Below are 17,865 nucleotides of genomic sequence, written 5' to 3' on the forward strand. Positions count from 1 at the left end.
AGTCCACTTTTTCAGTCTATTTCAGGTCTGGTTAGTAACTATTATAATGAAATCACTCATTATGTGTGATGTGTTAGGTTACTTACACTACAACCTGCTCCTAAAGCGCTAACAAAGGACTTGCACCTTACCTGCAGCTCTGGAAGGTTGGGGTTTTGTGTCTGTGCAGATCTGCATTTAACCCACCCAACTGAGCCCACAGTTACTGCCCAAAATAACAACTTCTACAAGAATGGAGAGGTGCTACTCAAGTTTTATTGTTCTGGGAAAGTATTTTGAAGTTCAACTGGAAACAAAACAAAAGTCCTCCCCAAAATCCCCTCAAAGAGTTAATACACTCTAAAACCAACTACCACAAATAAACAAATTTTTTAAATTTAAAAAAAAGAGAGAAAAAGAAGGCAGATTAGGAGTACTTTTATCATGACTATACAAGCTACTAGAAATAAACCAAAGCAGAATTATAGCCCCCTATTCCTTATCTCATTAACTTAAAATAATTATAGGCATTCAAAAAATTCTTTCGTCATGTTTAGTGACTTCAAAAGTTGCGGTAACACGGGGGAGATAAAATATCAAACTTGCATATTTCTTGACTGTCGTCTACTATTACAGACACCAAAAAGTGCTCCAGGAGTTCTTAGCGTGTATTACAAGATGTTGGGTGAGGAATTTTATGGGGGAGGAAAGGCAACGCTCTGTTATCACCAAGTAAGAGTACTTCATGCTCTTTAGAGCCTGTGTCAAGTGAAGTTTGGGTCCCTCTGTAGCCTCATTCCATACTGATACAAGGTGTAAGAGATGAGAAGCCACATTTTGCAACTCCGCAAGCGACTCCTGAACCAGTGCAATCCTGAAATGCAGGCAGGCCCTGCTCTCAGAATCTCTTCAGACTCAGCAAGCCTGGCACCTAGAAATCACGGCCTCTGAAATGTTTGTTTCAGCAAGAACACGTGGAGAAGTTTTCAAACCAGATCAGGGTCAAGAAAGCAGGCATGAGCTTCAGCTTTATTGTTTTCCAAGCAACAGTCATCTCTGCAAGGGAATGATATTGCAGCTGAAAAAGAAGTGGGTAGAAGAAACGTTAAAATCTCAGTTCTCAAACAGGCATAGATCTGACGTGGGATGAATCAGACCTGTCACAACCTTCCTCCACTGGACAAACTAGCCACTGAGTCCCCCCTCCCAGTGCTTGTGTTTGACGCAACTCGCCTCCCCACATTGCTGTGCGGAACTCTCAGCCCCCAGCCCTCAGCTGGTACCCCCCCAGTGAAGGCCATCAGAGCCAGCAGCAACACACACTGAGAGCAAAGCAGAGCCAGCCCTGCTGCAGGCAGTGTGCTCCCAGCTGGGTGAAAGCCTCCTCCGTTCTAGCGAGCGCAACAGCAGCTTACCCCAGGAGGCCCTTCCCGGCCCAGCGCTTTGGAGTCAGCCCCACGTGCACTTTTTTGCCGCTGCGGATCACAGTCACACTCAGGGGTCTCTGAAAGGGAGGAAAAAAAAAAAAAAAAAAAAAAAGAAAAAAGATGACAACAGCCCATCACCAAGCCTAGTCTTCCTTCTTTTGCTGAAGTACTGGAAGAACATCAGGCCCAGAGACGAGCTGCTCTTCAGCCATGCCCCACTCCCATCCCTGCAGCTAGATCTGAAAGAAGAGAGCATTTTGTGTGGAGATATCTCCAGGAGATCTCTGTGTTTCAACTGTAACACATTTGATGGCTTTGGCAGCTGCTTTGGCCAGTCCACAAGGGTGGCACAGCAACACAGCCTGCTGCTGCAGGGAGTCCCCAGGGGAGAACAGACAATGTGATGCTCACAGCAAAGACCACACACCGCTTTCTTCTATCCAGCAAGAATTAGCTCAATGCTGTGAGAGAACAAGGCTACAACGGCACAGACTGAATCTAACACTCTCATGTGGAAATGATGATCCCAGAGATCTATAAGTTCCATAAAAAAAGCTGTGGCTAACAGAGACAGACAAGAGAATGCAGTTGCAGCAGATATGAGCTCACCCCTTCACTGTGCTGCACCACTGTGGCGATGTTCTGCAGGTTCTGGAAGTTGTTTACATTGACAGAACCAAACTCCACAATCTCATCATCCACCTGAAGTCCCTGGACAAAGACAGAAGAGAGATGAGCATCTGCCTTCTTCAAAGACAGGCAGTACCACTGGAGCATCACCCTTCACCCAGCCACAGGGAGAGAGATGTGCTGTGACACTGCTCCTCTCACCACTCAGGCAACTGAATTACATTACACCCTCTCCACACCCTTAGAAAGGAGTAAGTGCTCATTCCTCTGCCCTCTTCTATGGGAAGAGAAACACTGAGGCTGGAATGGTCAGTGAGGCCTGGTACAAGCTGTGCGGTGCAATGACACAGCTGAGGAGTACTCCTCCCACTGTACAGTGACTAGTCTATTCACAGCATGTCCGAGCGTGACAAAAAAAAAAAAAAAAAAAAAAAAGGGTGGGAGGAAGACGTCCTAATCAACCCCCCAACTTATTCCCATTTATTATTAAGAGACAGAGAAAGCCATCTGCAATGTTTTCTCTCTGGGTGCAGATGAAGCCTTCCCCGCCAGCTGTCAGACCCCACCAACTTACGGAGATGCTTGCAGGAGATCCTGGAGTCACCGTGTTCACTTTGGCAAAAGCCTGTGGCAGGTTCTGGCTCTGGCTCATGGCCTCGGCCAGCGCCTCCGCCTCGTCCTTGGCGTGCTTCTCCTTCTCCCGGGCGTGCAGCTGGTGAAGGGCTTCTTCCACCTGCTTCATCAGGGCCTTGTGATCATTCTGCAAACCTGCGGGTGACATTAGCGCAGGGAGCAGCCATGAGCACAGAGGGAGCAGGAGCGGGTGATATCTAAGGGATCTTTCTCAGCACGTGCTCTGCCCTGCGACTGTGCAGAGAACAGTATTTTGGGTGTCCAGGGCTCTCAGCTGCACCGAGTAATAACCTCTGCTGGTGTATCTGCTGGGTCCTGCTGCCAGCCCCGTGCACGTGGCCCCACAGATGCGTATCAGTAGAAGCAAGACAGAAAAAACCACCCAAAACCTGCAGTAAACATGCAAAGACGGAGGGCTCGGAGGCCCCCAACCGCCTAGAAATCACTGAGCACCCAAGTCTTTCTGCCATCAGGGGCAAAAGCCACCCCCAAAGGCAGGGCACGGGGTAAGCCTGGCATGCCATAAATGCCCAGCTGCTCTTTTTTACTCGGAGGTTGTTCTGCAAACCCCACAGCACTTCGCTACACTCCACAACCCCCACAGCAGCAGCAGCAGAATTCCAGCGCCGCTGCAACACGACAGGGACAGAAGCATTTCACTGACCAAGCCCACCCCGCTGCTGCCGGCACTGAGCGAAGCCGTCCCCACAAAGCAGCCGGGGCAGGGAGCCCACCTGCCCCCGCTCCTGCCTGGGGGGCTCAAGGGGCTGGTGCCGGGGCTGCAACTGGGAGGGGGGATTCGGCTGCAGGAGCCCGCAGGCAGCCCCCACAGCCCGGTCGGGCAGCTGTCCTCTGATGGAGGGCCCCCCCCATGTCCCCCCCCGACAGAGGGCCCCCCACTTTGCTGTACCCCCCAGTGGAGGCCCCCCTCGCCCCCACTCACAGATGACGTTGTGCCGGGCCGTGCGCACTTGGTAGAGGTCGATGTCAGCACGGGGAAACCCCTCGGCGTCCACCAGCGGCTCGTGCATCCCCACGCCCTTTTGCTGCGGGGTAAGGGGCGACCGTGGGGCTGCAGGCCTGAGCTCCCCCCCGGGCCTGGGCCTGAGCCCCCCCTCCCGCGGGCTTGAGCCGCCCCTCCCCCCCCCCGGGCCTGGGCCTAAGCCCCTCCCCGGACCCCCGGTCCCGGGTCTGTGATTCTCTCCGTCTCCCCCGGCCCCGGGCCTGCCCCCCCAACACCCCCCCCGGACCCCCGGGCCCGGGCCTGAGCCCCCCCCAGCGGCCCCGGGCCTGAGTTCTCCCCCGGCCCTAACCGGGCCCGGGCCTGAGCACCCCTCTCGCCGTCCCCACAGCCCGGCCCCGAGCCCCCCGGCCCCGGCCCGCACTGACGCCCTCCAGCAGCTCGTAGCAGGCCTTGATCTGCGCCTCCAGCTCGTCCTTCCGCCGCACCAGCTGCTGCACGTCGCTGACGGTGACGGGGCGGCCCCCGCCCGGCTGCGCCATGGCCGCCACCACCGCCCGGGCCGGCGGGCACCAGCGACGCAGCGGCCGGGAGGGGCGGGGCAGCGCCGCGGGGTGACGCAGCGGCGGGGCCGCCACGTGGCGCAGAGCTGATGATGTCATGGGGCGACGCAGCGGTGATGACGTCATGGGGTGACGCGGCGCCCTGGGGGCAGTGTCCTGGGGGTGGCACGGCGGTGGCAGTGACAGGGGATGGTGCACGGTCATGATGTCGTCGGGTGACACTGTGGGGGCGGGGCCGTGAGTGTGACACAGTGATGGTGTCATGGGGTGGTGTGACGCCATGGTGGCAGTGCCATGGGGGTGGCACGGAGTGACAATGACATGGGGAGATGCAGTGCTATAGGGTGACACAGCGGTGGCAGTGCCATGGGGTGATGCAGCAATGACGATGCCATGGGGTGACACCGCGGTGGCAGTGCCATGGGGTGATGCAGCGGTGGTGATGCCATGGGGTGACACCCCAGTGGCAGTGCCGTGGGAGGACACCGCTCTGGTGGTGACACAGTGGCAGAGCAGGTCACTGCTGTGGGGTCATACAACTGTGCTGGGGTGCCCCGTCCCTGCTGCTGGCTCCCCCAGCCTGTGCCCTGTGCCTGGGGTGGCACGTGACCCCCGTGTCCCCAGGGAGCCTGGCAGCAGGGTCACAGCCCCGCCACCAGACCCCCACGCTTGCTCCCGGTGCTCCCCGGTGCCCCGGCACTGGTGAGCGTGGTGGCCCCCCTGCACACGGACGGCTCCACACAAGGCACACCGTCCCTGGCACTGGCCCCAACAGGACATGTGCCCCCCCACATGGGGTGAACGTCCCCAGGGGCAGGTGGGTGGGCTGGGGGGTGATGTGCCGCCACCATTGCATCACCCCCCCCGGTCCCAGCACGCAGTGGGGCCCGGGAGGCTTTGGGGGGGGGGGGGGGGGGAGTGTGTGGCTCCCACACCACAGAGCCTTGTGTCCTGGCACATGCTGGCACACTTGGGCACACGTGGGGTCACCGCTGCCACGCCGAACCCGCTGTGCCCAGCCAGGGCTGTGAAGCACCCAGGACGTGGCCCTGCCAAGCCACCCGCTTGGGTGCAGCTTGGGGCTGGGGGTGGGAGAAGGTGGGGCAGAGGAGGAGCTTCCCCCCATCCCGCCGTGATATTAAACGTCCCGGCGGCCTGGCGCTCCCTTTGCTGCTCCCGGGGCACCAGGACACAGCAATGGTGAGGGGCAGCAGGTGGGGATTCATGTAACGGGCCAGGGCTCGGCAGTGCAGGATATCTCGGGAGCTTTACCGGGCTTAATCCCTGCTTGGACTTGGGCTTTGCGGTGACTCTGCTGGAAGTCGTGTAGAAGAGCCATTCCTTGGGCACTGACCTTTGGATCCGAGCTGCCAGGGCACAGAGGTACCTTCCCGACCCGCTAACATCTCTCTTTTTCTCATTTTCTCATTTAGACGTCTTACACGGACAAGGGTGAAAAGGTAAGAGCCGTTCCGTGGCCGTGGTCCTGCCCCGCTGCCCACTGCAATGGGTCAGCTGTGTCGGTGCAAATGACACCTCCTTCCCTACTCCTTGATCACCTGGTAAAATCAGAATTAAAACCGCTGTCCAGCTGGGCTACACAGGCCGTGCGTTAATAACAGGAATTTTTTCATTTTCTTTTTCTTTCTGGTTTGGGAGGGGAGCGACAAATGGGAGATGATGGGTATTTCCCAGCTGACCCCAGCGCCTAAGCAGAATCCTCATTTATTGCAATATTTCTTACCCAACGCTGCGCCTATTTGCCACCTTTTTCCCCCATAAAGCGTTTCCCTAATGGTGGGTGGGTGTCACAGCCAAGTGGTGGCCGCTGCGGCTTGGATGGCGGCAGGGAACAGTGACGGGGGATTTGTCCCGGTCCTGGCAGTTGTGTAAGAGTGTTTTGCAGGAGAATTAATGTTTAACAGTTTGGTTCGTGGGTGGGCAGCTGCTGCGGGGGCTGCTCATGGTGAGCGCTGGGAGCACCGGGACTGCAGCCTTTGCAGTCTTTGCACCTTCCAGGCGTGGAGCAGGAGCACGGCTCTAAAGCACTTTAGAAAGTGGCTGTTTGGGGGCAGCAGCAGGGGTTTCACCTGGTTGATTCGGACACATCCGCAGGAGATGCGCTCACAGGGCCGCAGCCACCGCTTCTCCCTGCCGCAGAGTCCCGCAGCGCTGCGGGAAGGGCTGCGGCGGTGGCTCTCAGTCTTGTTTTCCCCTTCCCTTTAGCCCCTGCGAGGCCGCTTCATCCACTTCCACTCCATCACCTTCTGGGTCGGTAATGCCAAGCAGGTGAGAGCCTGTGCACGTGGTGCACGTGGCATGGTGGGCGCCCGCCGTGTCAGCACAGGGTGGACGCTCCGGTTATTGGCTGCCAGGAGGGCGGTTTGTCCCGGCAGCCCACCACGTTGGGGCCGTGTTGGCGTCCCAGAGCCTGGCTCTGGCTCGGCGCCTGTGCCCACCACACGGTCCTTGGCCGATGGCCTTGCGGGCCCTTGCGCAAGGTCAGGGGTGGCTGCCCAGGCGGGGAGTGGGAGGCGCCTGGAAAATGCAACCGGGCACACGCTGCAGGTCACCGGCTGACCACTGTGGTAGCAGCTATCCACCTCTGGCTGCTAAAAGGCCACCAGCAAGCTAAAAACCCTTCTGCTTCAACCTGAGCTGCTCTTTGCCCAGCCTCACGGATGAACAGGCGGCAGAAACGTTCCCCCGGGTGGCAGCCCCCCGCCCGCTGATGGCCATGCACCTGTGTGTGGGAGGGCTCTGGAGGCAGCGCTTCCCGCTGAATTTGGGGGGTTTCCCCCAATGTGGGCCCTTCCATGCCTCTGCTCGCTCCTCCCAGGCTGCCAGAGGGAAGGGGGAAAGCTCAGCTGCTCCCCAGGCACACACGCACATGTGTGACTTGCACACACGTGACATGCACACACCGTGGTGCTGCTCCCCTTGGGCTATCAGTGCTGCCCCAGCCGGGGGGGAGCCCCGTGGGACTGGGGGCCACCAGCATCATGGTTTCACCTGCCCGCAGGCTGCATCCTACTACTGCAACAAGCTGGGCTTCGAGGAGCTGGCGTACCGGGGGCTGGAGACGGGCAGCAGGGAGGTGGTGTCACACGCCATCAGGCAGGACAAGGTAAGGGCCTGGTGCACCTCGCAGAGGTGCTGCTGCCAGGGCGGGGGGCAGCGGAGGAGCAGCCAGTGTCGGCACGCGGGTGCTGCCGAAACCCGCAGGCACCGCTGAACCCCACTGCGGTGCCTGTGCCGGGCTGGGGCTGCAGCTGCACCACCACGTCCCCATCCCTCGACTCTCCTCTTCCTCGCCAGATCGTGTTTGTTCTCTCGTCTGCTCTCAACCCGGGGAATGAGGGTAGGTGGTGCAGTGGGGGATGGAGCGGGAAGTGGCCGCGGCACAGCGAAGCGTCCTTGCTCATGCGTGCGCCGCTCTTGCTCCGGGCAGAGATGGGGGAGCACCTGGTGAAGCACGGTGATGGGGTGAAGGACATCGCCTTCGAAGTGGAGGACTGCGACTTCATCGTGCAGGTAGGCAGTCCCTCCAACCCCTCCTGCAGAGCCCCAAAATGACAGTGGGAGTGGGGAGGTGCTGGGATGTGTCCCCCCAGCCCAGGGGAGCTGCGGCAGGATGGGAGGTCTCTCTCCTTCTGCCCAGAAAGCCAGGGAGCGTGGAGCCGTGGTGGTGAAGGAGCCCTGGGTGGAGGAGGACAAATTTGGGAAGGTGAAGTTTGCAGTGATCCAGACGGTAAGTGGCAGGGGGGCTGTGGAGGCTGAGCCCCCACATCTGAGTGGGGTCTGTGGGGCCAGGATGGACCCAGGAGATCCCCAAAACACCGAGGCCACCACGCAACTGCTTCCCCTCCTCTCGCAGTACGGTGACACCACCCACACCTTGATAGAAAAGCTCAACTACAAGGGCCTCTTCCTACCTGGGTACCACCCGCCCCTCTTCAAGGACCCCCTGCTGCCAAAGTTGTGAGTACCTTCCAGAGGGTCCTGCCCAGCTCTTTGCCACCACATGCCAGTGGAATGTCCCACCAAGGAGCCAGACAGGTCCCTGCTGCCTTACCCGGAGCCCCCCGCACTGTGGGGAGCCTCCGAGCCCAGCTTAGAGCCACCCCCGTATTCCTCCCCCAGACCAAGCGCCAAGCTCAACTTCATCGACCACGTTGTGGGGAACCAGCCTGACCTCCAGATGGTCCCAGTGGCGGAGTGGTGAGAGTGGGGAGGGCTGGGGAGGGGGGATGGAGCAGCAGCGCTGCTCCTCTGGTCTTGCCGCTTCCAACGGTGGTGGCTGAGGCTAGTTAAGGCAGATGGAGCTTCGTTAGCGCAGGGATGGAGCAGGGGACTCGATTGTGCCCTTTGTGGCCTGGGCAGGTACCAGAAGAACCTGCTGTTCCACCGCTTCTGGTCGGTGGATGACAAGCAGCTGCACACCGAGTTCAGTGCCCTGCGTTCCATCGTGGTCACCAACTACGAAGAGACCATTAAGATGCCCATCAACGAGCCGGCGCTTGGCAAGAAGAAATCCCAGATTCAGGTGAGGGGATGTCGGTGGGTGATCCACTGGGCTGCCACCACCTCGGGCAGGGCTTTGGTGGAGGAGAAGGACCAAGGGGTCAGCGACTCGATGCCAGCGCAGATGTGCTGTGCTGAGGTGGCTGGGGGAAAGCAGCCCTGGCTCTGTTCGGTCTGCTGAGGGCTGTGGAGCCCTGGGGAGGCCACTGGGATGGAGCTGGTTTACCCCGATCTCACCAGTTGTGTCTTTTTTTTTCATTTCGTGGTGTCCCGGAGCTGATGTTGCTTTCCTGTTCTGAAGCCCGCAGCCAGCCCTTTGCACACTGTGGCTGCACTGACACCAATGTGGTGACGTTTTTTTTCCCGGTAGGAATATGTTGACTACTATGGAGGGGCCGGAGTGCAGCACATCGCGCTGAACACCTCCGACATCATCTCAGCAGTGAGTGCAGCCCCGCGGCCCCTGCCCCAGCTCATCCCACCCCAGTGCCTTCACCCCGGCCACCAGGCACAGTCCTCGTCCCAGCACGGTGGTGGACTATGACCCCCCATCGGGGCGTGAGGACACAGGCAGGCTGAGCAAGCTTTGCACCGTGGTTGACTTACAACCAGGATTAACTGCCCAGTGAGATGGGAAGGGATCTGCCTGCGAGCTGCTGGGAGATGCCCACCCCTCCAGCTTAGAGCAGTTGGGGTCTGCAGGGACCCCGATGGCACGTGCTGTCCTTGGCGGGTGGCCAGCGGGGAGCTCGAGCAGCCCGTAGCACATCACCCACCTCTGCCTGGGGCAGGGGCTGCTCTGGATTGAACCCAGCTGCTATTGAGCCCTTGGTTTTGCGCTCCTCTCCAGACCAAAAGTTATGGGGGGGTCAGGGTGGGATGAAGCATCCTTGCATGGTGGCCAACTCTCTGCACTGTCTGGAGAGGGCACCTTGGGCCCTCCCGTTCCTGGTGCCCAAAGCGAGAGGGTGGGACAGGTCCCCATGTGCGAGGTTGGCCAGTGTCATGGGCAGATATGGCTCTGCCCCCGGCACCGTCCGTCCCAGGGAACCCTCCTGGCACAAACCCACTCCTGGCCCACACCGGGGTCTCCCTTGCCTTGCAGATCAACAACCTGAAGCAGCGGGGCATGCAGTTCATGGATGTGCCGTCCAACTACTACCAGACGCTACGGGAGAGGCTGAAAACTGCCAAAATCAAAGTGAAGGAGAATATTGACAAGCTGGCGGTGAGTCAGACCAGCCCGCGAGGGAAAAGGTTTGCCCGGGGCTGGGTGGCTCCCAAAAGTGTTTTGCAGGGATGTATGACACAGAGGGATCCCCTTGCTCCTCTGTGGGTCTACAAGCTCTCACCCAGTTTCATTTCTCCAGGAACTGAAAATCCTGGTGGATTTCGATGAGAAAGGCTACTTGCTCCAGATCTTCACCAAACCAGTTCAAGACAGACCCACGGTCTTCCTGGAGGTCATCCAGCGGCATAACCACCAGGTTGGTTTGCAGATTTCACAACGATTGTGGCTTTGAGACCTCAGGGCTGTCCAGCACCACCACCCACCCAGCCAGCTCTCCGGGGTGCTCTTCCCCAGCTCCTTCCGAGCTGATGACCCCCCTGCTGTCCCCTCCATCCCTAAAGTTGTCATCTCTGCAGGGCTTCGGTGCCGGGAACTTCAAGTCTTTGTTTGAAGCAATAGAAATGGATCAAGACGCAAGAGGAAACCTGACCGTCCTGGAGCCCAACGGGGAGACCAAACGCATCTAGAGGATGGCAGAAAACGCTGCCCTTGCCCCTAACGAGCTGATTCACAAACAGCCGATGTTTTGGTAAATAGCCCAGCCCCAAGTGTCCTACACCCAGGGATGCTGCTGCCAAGTTGGAGATGCACAAGGACTCAACACCTATCCCGGCGCTGCCCTCCCGTGACTTCTTAGGAGAGGGAGCATGGGAAATAGCAAACAACGCTCTTAAAAAAGCAGTTTAATCTGATCCAAACCATCGAGTGCTTAACAAAGGGCAGATTCAAGGCACGTGCCACAGACACGAAGCTACGGAGGAAGACAGAAGAAACAACCGGGAGTGCTTAAATTTAGTCTTATCAAAAGTTTTCTGTTAATTTTAGCTACGCGGGAAGCTGTGAGAGGAAAGCATGGAGGCGTTTGCCTCTCTGCATCTCATTTTGTAAGATATTATTTTAATTGCTTTCAGACTCAATCTTGAATTTGAATTTTCCGAGCTTAAACACATGGGTTTAGGGTAGCTATAACGTTATGGAATGAGACTTCAATCAAATTTACGTATTTCAGCCTTCCCAAGGCAACGCATCTCACTCTAATACCTGTAAATTCCTGAATTAATGAAGGGTTGGGGTCTCTCCCGTGTTTCAAGAAGCAATTGCTGGCATTGGCAGCGACTCCTTGGCTCAGATCCCAGCTGCATGTGCAAACTCCCCTCTGGACATCACAGTATTGTCACTGTCCTTTGCAAGGGGACTTTCTCCCCACCAACACAATAAAAGCCTTTTCTGTCACAGCCTGAGTGCCTGGTAAGTTAACGGGGAGCCCTCTGCACCTGCGGGTCAAACCCTCCCCGGGGGGCCCACAGGCCTCAGCACACGACTGCTGAAGAGCATCTCGGGGTCCCCCCGCTGTTGCACGTTGCCTCCCCTGTAAGCACCGCTGCTCCCCACGTTCCCAGCGTCACAGCTGCCCAAAGGCCAAGCAGCCCAAGCCCTTGGCTGGGGACAGGCTCCTCGGGCACGAGCCCTTCCACCAGCCCAAGCCCCTGCTCCATCTGGCTGCCCACCAGGCTGAGCCCCGGCTGCCCCCTGCCCCACGGCAGCCCTGCCAGGCTGAGAACTAAGCCAGGAAGCCCAGGCTTTCCCATCTCTTCCATTTCCTCCTCCACCAGCCGCTCCATCCCGCTCTGCTCCAGGTACCTCTGTTCCCCAAGCCCAGAGAAGCCGCGCCGACCATCGCCGCGTTTGCAGAAGCGGCAGCCACCAGCCAGGGAGGGTGGGGGGCTCGTGGCTCCAGGCTGCGCCTTCATCCGCATCAAACCCCAGCAGCTCCCCCCCTCCTGTAAACCACAGGTAATAGAATTCATTTCAGATTTGAATAAACCGATATAAAAGAAATAAAGCAGAAGGCCTCTAGCCCCATCAGCCTTACAGCATCACCCGAACCAGCAACGCTAACACCTTGCTTCATAGGGTACGGGCTTTTGCCTCCATAAAATAAAAATAATTTAAAAACTAAATAAGTGAACTCTGAAAAAATCCAAGGCAGAGGCTGGAGGAGCAGGGCAGCCCCCCTGCCCAGGCAGCACCACCGAGGGTGGAGGGTTACGGACACCCAGCCCGGGGCTGGGGGGGGGGCAGCACCTGGCCGTTCTTCAGCTCATAAGGGTTACCAGGATTTTTAGTAAGAAGAAAATTTTCGCTAAGTATATAAACTTAAATCACTCACGCATTTCTTTCGTGCAATATAATGTTGCTTCAAGTCATTTTCTGCCCACCAGAATTACTATTTTCAGTAAACTTTGCTGAAAATCAGTTCTTTGGAGTGTTCTTTCTGGATCTGGTTCCTTGAGCTCTCCGGTTCCCAGCTCAGGTCTGAAAGTGAAAAGCTGCCCTGGCTATACATTAAGCACGACATAATTTTTCTGTAAGAAAAGTCAGTATATTTATGGTTTGCTTTATAAAAGTTACTATAATACAATGGTACATAGTATTCAATTCACAAAAATATGAACAAATATATACAGCATGACACATCCACAACAAAAACACTTTCTTCAAAACAAGATACATACTGGTGACAGATTCTATATGCACAAAACATCCCTAAATTTATAAATTTGCTTAACAAAAGAAAAAGCAGAAATCCTAAATCTTCAAAGCAGAGTTGTTTGGGTTTTTTTTAAGGAACTTAAAAAAAATATTTTTTTTTTTTTCATTTATTGCAAACCATTTTACCTGCCTCCTTTTAAAGGAGGCCCTTTATTTTCACACTGTGAATTAAAACAACCTGTTTATAGAACCAGAAAACTGCAAGGATTGGGAGCCCGGTGTTCTTCCATTTTGCTTTTAAAACTGCCCATTTGTTTTAGAGTGTCCGTTAACAATGTATTTCTTTTCACTTGGACAAATACTACAGTGGCAATTAAGGAGGAAACTCATAAAAACAAAACAAATATTAAATTGAAAAAATCCAGTTGCAAACTTGCTTAAATACATTTTAGGTTGTCTATTAGACTGTACACATTTCCTCGCTTGAAATAAATAGATTTTGCACATTAGGTTTCAGACTGGGGGCGGGGGAGGGGAAGAAGAAGCCTTGACTTGGCAATTTTTTTGTCTTCAGTTTCTTAATGCTTCTAATTCCATCTATTTATTTGACAAAAAACATATTTATACAGAATTTACATTATACAAAGCTTGACACAAGCTGTAAATGCCACCAGCTCCTTTGCTATACTTAGTCCTTCTTCCTCCCCATCTCCTCGATGTGATTTAGAGCTGGGATCTGTTTAAAAAGAACTCCAAATTACAATAGTCACTTTTAATAAATTATTTACATGCTCTTGAAGTACAAAGAAATCAGCAAAAAAATTTCAACATGTTTCTACAAGAAACAGTGTTTGAAGAGAAGATTCTTGAGTTTGCTTATGTACAGAAGATGCTTTTTTTTTAATATACTTCAAAATCCTTTTTTCCTTTAAATTTTTATTTTATACAGAAATGCACTGAAATGATCCCTGAAAAAGGTCACAAAAACTGGAACTGAAACTACTGTATACTTTGTCGGAGTTTAAAAATGTTTTTTTGTGGGTTTTTTTTTTTTTCCTTGTAGAAATAAGCTGCTCTATACAATATAAATACCTGCAGGATGAGCCCCTTCCCCTCCTGGCCCCCCCGATACTCACAGCCCAGATTGCAAACAGGGATGTGAACCGCACAGATAAATGCCGGTGCCGGGCAGCAGCAGGTGGGATTTGCAAGCACAGAGCACGCTTCTGAGCGACGCCAACTGCGGAGGCATCTGCACCCTGAACCCAAGCCAGCTTCACGTTGGGAAACTAAAGATTTCAGGTACATTTCCAAAACTTTTGCACTGATCTCTCGGGTCATTTCACCTAGCAAGATACAACTTTATGGGGAGCAGAGTCAATGTCTCTCTTTTTTTTTTGTCTTAGATTTTAATTTCAGTGAAAATAAACCAGGGACAGGCTTTTCAGCAAACCAACCAAGTTCAGTAAATCTCTCTCTCAAGCAGCACGTGCTGGTGAGGTTTGTGTTTTTTAGTCTTTGCTGCCGTTTCCATGGGGTGCCAGAGTGCCTGTACCAACCGCAGGAGGCGAATGCAGGGTCCGGACCAGGCTGGTGTGTGAATCTCACACCTCCTGCCCTTCTCCTCTCCTCTCCCCACTTCCAAAGTACGAGCCAGGGTACCCAGGAGGGATTTGAAGGCGTCTCTCTGCAGGGCTGCCTTCCAAACCCCCTCTGTGGCTGCAGGGCTCCCCTGACCCACCAGGATCCTGCCGGCTTGCAGAGACAGGGCAGCCACAGGCAACTGTGGCAGCTCATGGAAATCACCAAACCAGACTTCTCATCCCCACCGTAAAACAACCTGCTCTGGGGACAGGGCAGCTCCACAGTCTGAGACAAAAGCTGTGCAGGTAGGGCTCTGCAAGCCAGGATTTACAGAGAAGGAAAGAGAAGCCTCAGGTTTGGCTTTGAGACCAGATCAACGTGATTTTTCAGAAGTGCTGCGGGTCCAACAGCTCCGTCTCCTCCTGGGGGGCTACTGGGAGCTCAGCTCTTCCAAAAACTCTGTTATTTCTCTGGGATCCTAAAAAGGGGATGGGTTACGGGCAGTTTTTGAATTACCCAAGTGATTTAGGTGCTCATGGTCTTTGGCACCCAAATCCCTCTGGTGCTCCTAAAAAAGAAGGATCCCAGCCTGTAGCGTCTTGTTTCAGAAGACAGTGACCTGCCTCCCCACCTCTTCTCAACAAAGATTAAGGCAAACTGCAGGGGCTAATCCTGTCCAGAGCACACAGATATGCCAGGAAATACAAAACTGTCAGCAGTTACTTAGGGGTTTGGCCATTTGGGGTGTCTTTGCCCTCACAAAACCCTGCTGATGCGCTGGTTTGATGGACCGGAGAGGAAGGCAGCCAAGGACATCAGCAGAACTGCCACAGGCAGGGGCTTCAGTTCTGAAACACAGGAAACTTCTGTGCATTTCCAAAACTTTGAAAGTAAAAGGCCAAGCTGCAGAGATGCCAACTGCAGCGTCAACACAACATGATGAACCTTATTTAGAAAAAAAAATAAAAAATAAACTGAGCAGCTAGTTTCACTCCCAAATGCTTCTGCCATTGCTGCAGCTACAACCCATGTTCAATGACAGAAACTCGTTGTGCTTCTCAATTTTAGGTTCTGGGTCACCATTACCCAATTGCTGGAGAGATTTATAAGGAGCGGGGGAAACAACAAAACAGAAACAAAACAAAAACAGAGATGAGACTACGGACTGTCCAATCTCAGTGACTATTTCCTTGCCCTCAGACAGAAATACAGGCAGTATTAAGGCAGCTTGTAGCAGTCTGTGTGTTCCTGTTCTTTCAGGCCTTTTGTCTGAAGAAGAAATTCAGATGCAGAGGTTTAACCTACATTACAAGCTCCGCTCCGCAATGCAGGCCTGGCAGTTCCCACGGAACAGCTGAAAAAACTTCCAAGAAACTCTTTTGCAAGGTTGTAACCTCTGATTGTGGAGCTGTGGTCATGTAGCAATTATCACTGATTTTGGAAGGCTACAAGAATACAGCTGTGCAATTTGTTCTGCGGGAAGATGATGTTTAGTTATGCAGATTTATCTTCCTATTTCATAACGACATTGCAACTTCCCCTTACAAGCCAATGAAAAAGATTTTAGTACAACTAACCTCTACTTTTAAAGCAGGAGAAATTCAATGCAAGTTGAGAAACTGATCCTGTCTATACCTGAACAGTCATGTAACATTTCCAGACCCCATCCAAAGACTTTATTTCTTTGGTGGTTTGCCCCATTTTTAAGTGGAACCTCTCGAAGAACTGCAACCTTCAACCTCAGCACATCTACAAGGACAAAATATATCGAAAAATAACTTCCAAATACGCCTTCCAAATTTAAAGCAGCATTCATTTTCAGGCTGTAGATGGGGGAGAACAGGATTGCTCCCGCAGCCTACCCCTGGGGACACTTCTACTGTGTTCTTACTGGAGGGATGGGACCACCCCAGGCCAAGTTACTGAGTAACAGAGGGAGGAGAGCGGCACGGCACAGCTCGTTCCTATCACAGGAGGCATCTCCCACTTTCAAGGACAGAGCAAATACTCTACGTAACATGCTGGAAGGGCAGGGAAATGCAGACGCAAATGAGAAAAATTAATGACACACACCAGCCTGCCTCCCATCTACAGAAAGAAAATCCCGATACAAACGTGGGCCGTCGTGTCTGCTTACACAGAGGGTCAGATTCCTACAGCGCAAACATGGGCTGAATTGTCTGCTCGTTTCCAGCCTCAGCCTTTTTTTTGCATGTGAGACAAACTGTTCTCCAAGAAACAAGCATCCCTAAAGGCCACACGCCGTGCCACGAAGCTACAGTTGCACAACTGACTCAACTTCTTCCCAGTGATTGCAGTATCCCTGTATTTTTTTTTTCCACGTATGGGTGCAGAGGTTTTGATTCCCCAACATACCAGCATGGCATATGAAAACGAGAGGCAAGCCTAAGGCGCTAAGTTGAGGTCTGTGGCTGACCTGACTCTTCCCCAGGATGTCTGGCTTAGGGGACTTGTTCAGGCTCATCCCTAACAAAAAGGCAGGACAGTTCACCTATAGTCTCATTGCGGCATATCTCCATACATACACACACCCAAGCACACGCACACACCCATTCACACACCCTCAAGCCTCTGGCTTGCTCTGTAACATCAACCTTACATTTATTTACAGCTTACTCTGAGAAATCTGTGCAATTTCAGCCAATCAAGCTCCCAACAAATCCTATATGGCATTTTCAGTCTCTGCTTCACATTTAAACGTTGAATGTCTTTTTCAACCAACAAAACTGATGAGAAAAAGGTAGCAGCATTTATGAAAAGATGAAGGTTTATAACAACAATTAAAAAAAAAAGGTACCATTATCCCATTATGGAGCATTAATGTAGGGACTGAACAGAGAAGCTAGTGTTTGGATAGACCATGCCACAAAATGGTAGTCACCTTTTTGTGTGCGTGTTGGATCTGAAAAGGAAAGAGCACCTGAAACATGAACAGTCCTCATAAGCATGTGCGCTTTTTGCTTTCATTCATGATCCTGGCAGAAGTGCGAAACTTGCTTGGTTTTTTTCTTCTCTTTTTTTTCCTCTCTTATTTTTTTTTTAGTATTTTTTTCCTTTTTAAATTTTTTTTTCTTCCTTTTTTCTTTTTTTTTTTTTTTTTCCTCTTTTTTTGGCAAAGTGCAACCACACCTGGTTACCACAGTTTTGACATGGCCGAAGGTGCAAGTGTGACGAGAAACCTCGAGTTCAGTTCAGGGTTCCTCTGCAGTTCTCAGAGCCACATAGACATGGGATTTTTACATCCTCAATTGGAAACTTGTAGTCATAGGTAATTTCCTCATTCACATTGATGTGCTGTTTGGAGTAGATGACAATCTTCTTTTGAGACTCCACTGTGATCACTTTAGCATAACAATTTGGCTGCAAGGGTGACAGAACAGGCAATGATTTAGGCTCCCCATGGCCATGGCTTCCTAGCCTCCACACAATTATTCCAAGCTAAACCAGAGCAGGGCAGTCCCTTCCCTAGCCAGCCTCAGCCATGCTTCCAGAGCCTGGCCGTACCCAGAGGAAGCTGAGAGGGAGGCATGAAGCCAGAGAACAGACAGCCCTGCTTGTGCTCCTCCGAAATGACCAGAACGTGGATATTTGTGGTGCAAAAGAGCCTGGATGATGCTCCACCAAGTTTGTCACAGGCTAATGCTTAATAATTTGGTCAAGCAGCTGAGTCTGGGTATAGACCGCAGCACAGAGCAGAGGGGAAAGCAGCTTCTCTTCTGCCTGCTGGGGCAGGGAATACTTTTCCCATGTGGACACTAC

At 53.3% G+C, this 17,865-nt stretch overlaps 3 protein-coding genes across 5 annotated transcripts in view; 1 reads left to right on the forward strand and 2 right to left on the reverse strand.

The window, feature by feature from the left end:
* Positions 1–235: 235 nt before the first annotated feature.
* PSMD9 (proteasome 26S subunit, non-ATPase 9) lies at positions 236–4,260 on the reverse strand. The gene is made up of 6 exons (XM_055797508.1): positions 4,059–4,260; positions 3,613–3,715; positions 2,611–2,804; positions 2,016–2,117; positions 1,395–1,483; positions 236–1,057 (listed from the first exon to the last, which is right to left on the reverse strand). Exons 1-6 carry the CDS (start codon positions 4,170–4,172, stop codon positions 1,030–1,032), a joined length of 630 nt encoding a protein of 209 aa, XP_055653483.1. The 5' UTR covers positions 4,173–4,260; the 3' UTR covers positions 236–1,029.
* Positions 4,261–5,287: 1,027 nt separating this feature from the next.
* On the forward strand, positions 5,288–11,243 carry HPD (4-hydroxyphenylpyruvate dioxygenase). Its single transcript, XM_027787042.2, has 14 exons — positions 5,288–5,393; positions 5,627–5,653; positions 6,420–6,482; positions 7,216–7,320; positions 7,512–7,554; positions 7,645–7,727; positions 7,855–7,944; positions 8,071–8,174; positions 8,337–8,414; positions 8,577–8,739; positions 9,088–9,159; positions 9,823–9,945; positions 10,088–10,204; positions 10,365–11,243. Exons 1-14 carry the CDS (start codon positions 5,391–5,393, stop codon positions 10,473–10,475), a joined length of 1,182 nt encoding a protein of 393 aa, XP_027642843.1. The 5' UTR covers positions 5,288–5,390; the 3' UTR covers positions 10,476–11,243.
* A 2,647-nt stretch (positions 11,244–13,890) lies between these two features.
* SETD1B (SET domain containing 1B, histone lysine methyltransferase) overlaps positions 13,891–17,865 on the reverse strand; it is a 53,371-nt gene continuing 49,396 nt past the window's right edge. For all 3 annotated transcript variants that reach the window (XM_055795874.1, XM_005237622.4, XM_055795875.1), the window contains one exon: positions 13,891–17,466. In XM_055795874.1, coding sequence (XP_055651849.1) covers positions 17,293–17,466 — 174 coding nt within the window. In that variant the 3' untranslated portion in view covers positions 13,891–17,292. The remainder of the gene's footprint in view (positions 17,467–17,865) is intronic.

The sequence above is a fragment of the Falco peregrinus genome, chromosome 2 (assembly GCF_023634155.1).
Source record: "Falco peregrinus isolate bFalPer1 chromosome 2, bFalPer1.pri, whole genome shotgun sequence".
Lineage (NCBI taxonomy): Eukaryota > Metazoa > Chordata > Aves > Falconiformes > Falconidae > Falco > Falco peregrinus.

Bases quoted from the DNA above. Each gene is read 5' to 3' on its own strand.
- HPD (XM_027787042.2), top strand. The intron at 8,175-8,336 runs GTGAGTACCTTC...TTCCTCCCCCAG, and splicing joins GACCCCCTGCTGCCAAAGTT to ACCAAGCGCCAAGCTCAACT. The intron at 8,415-8,576 runs GTGAGAGTGGGG...TGGCCTGGGCAG, and splicing joins ATGGTCCCAGTGGCGGAGTG to GTACCAGAAGAACCTGCTGT.
- PSMD9 (XM_055797508.1), bottom strand. From the start codon at position 4,172: ATGGCGCAGCCGGGCGGGGGCCGCCCCGTCACCGTCAGCGACGTGCAG. The intron at 3,716-4,058 runs GTCAGTGCGGGC...CTTACCCCGCAG, and splicing joins GCTACGAGCTGCTGGAGGGC to CAAAAGGGCGTGGGGATGCA. The intron at 1,484-2,015 runs GTGAGCTCATAT...CCTCCCTTTCAG, and splicing joins TGGTGCAGCACAGTGAAGGG to AGACCCCTGAGTGTGACTGT.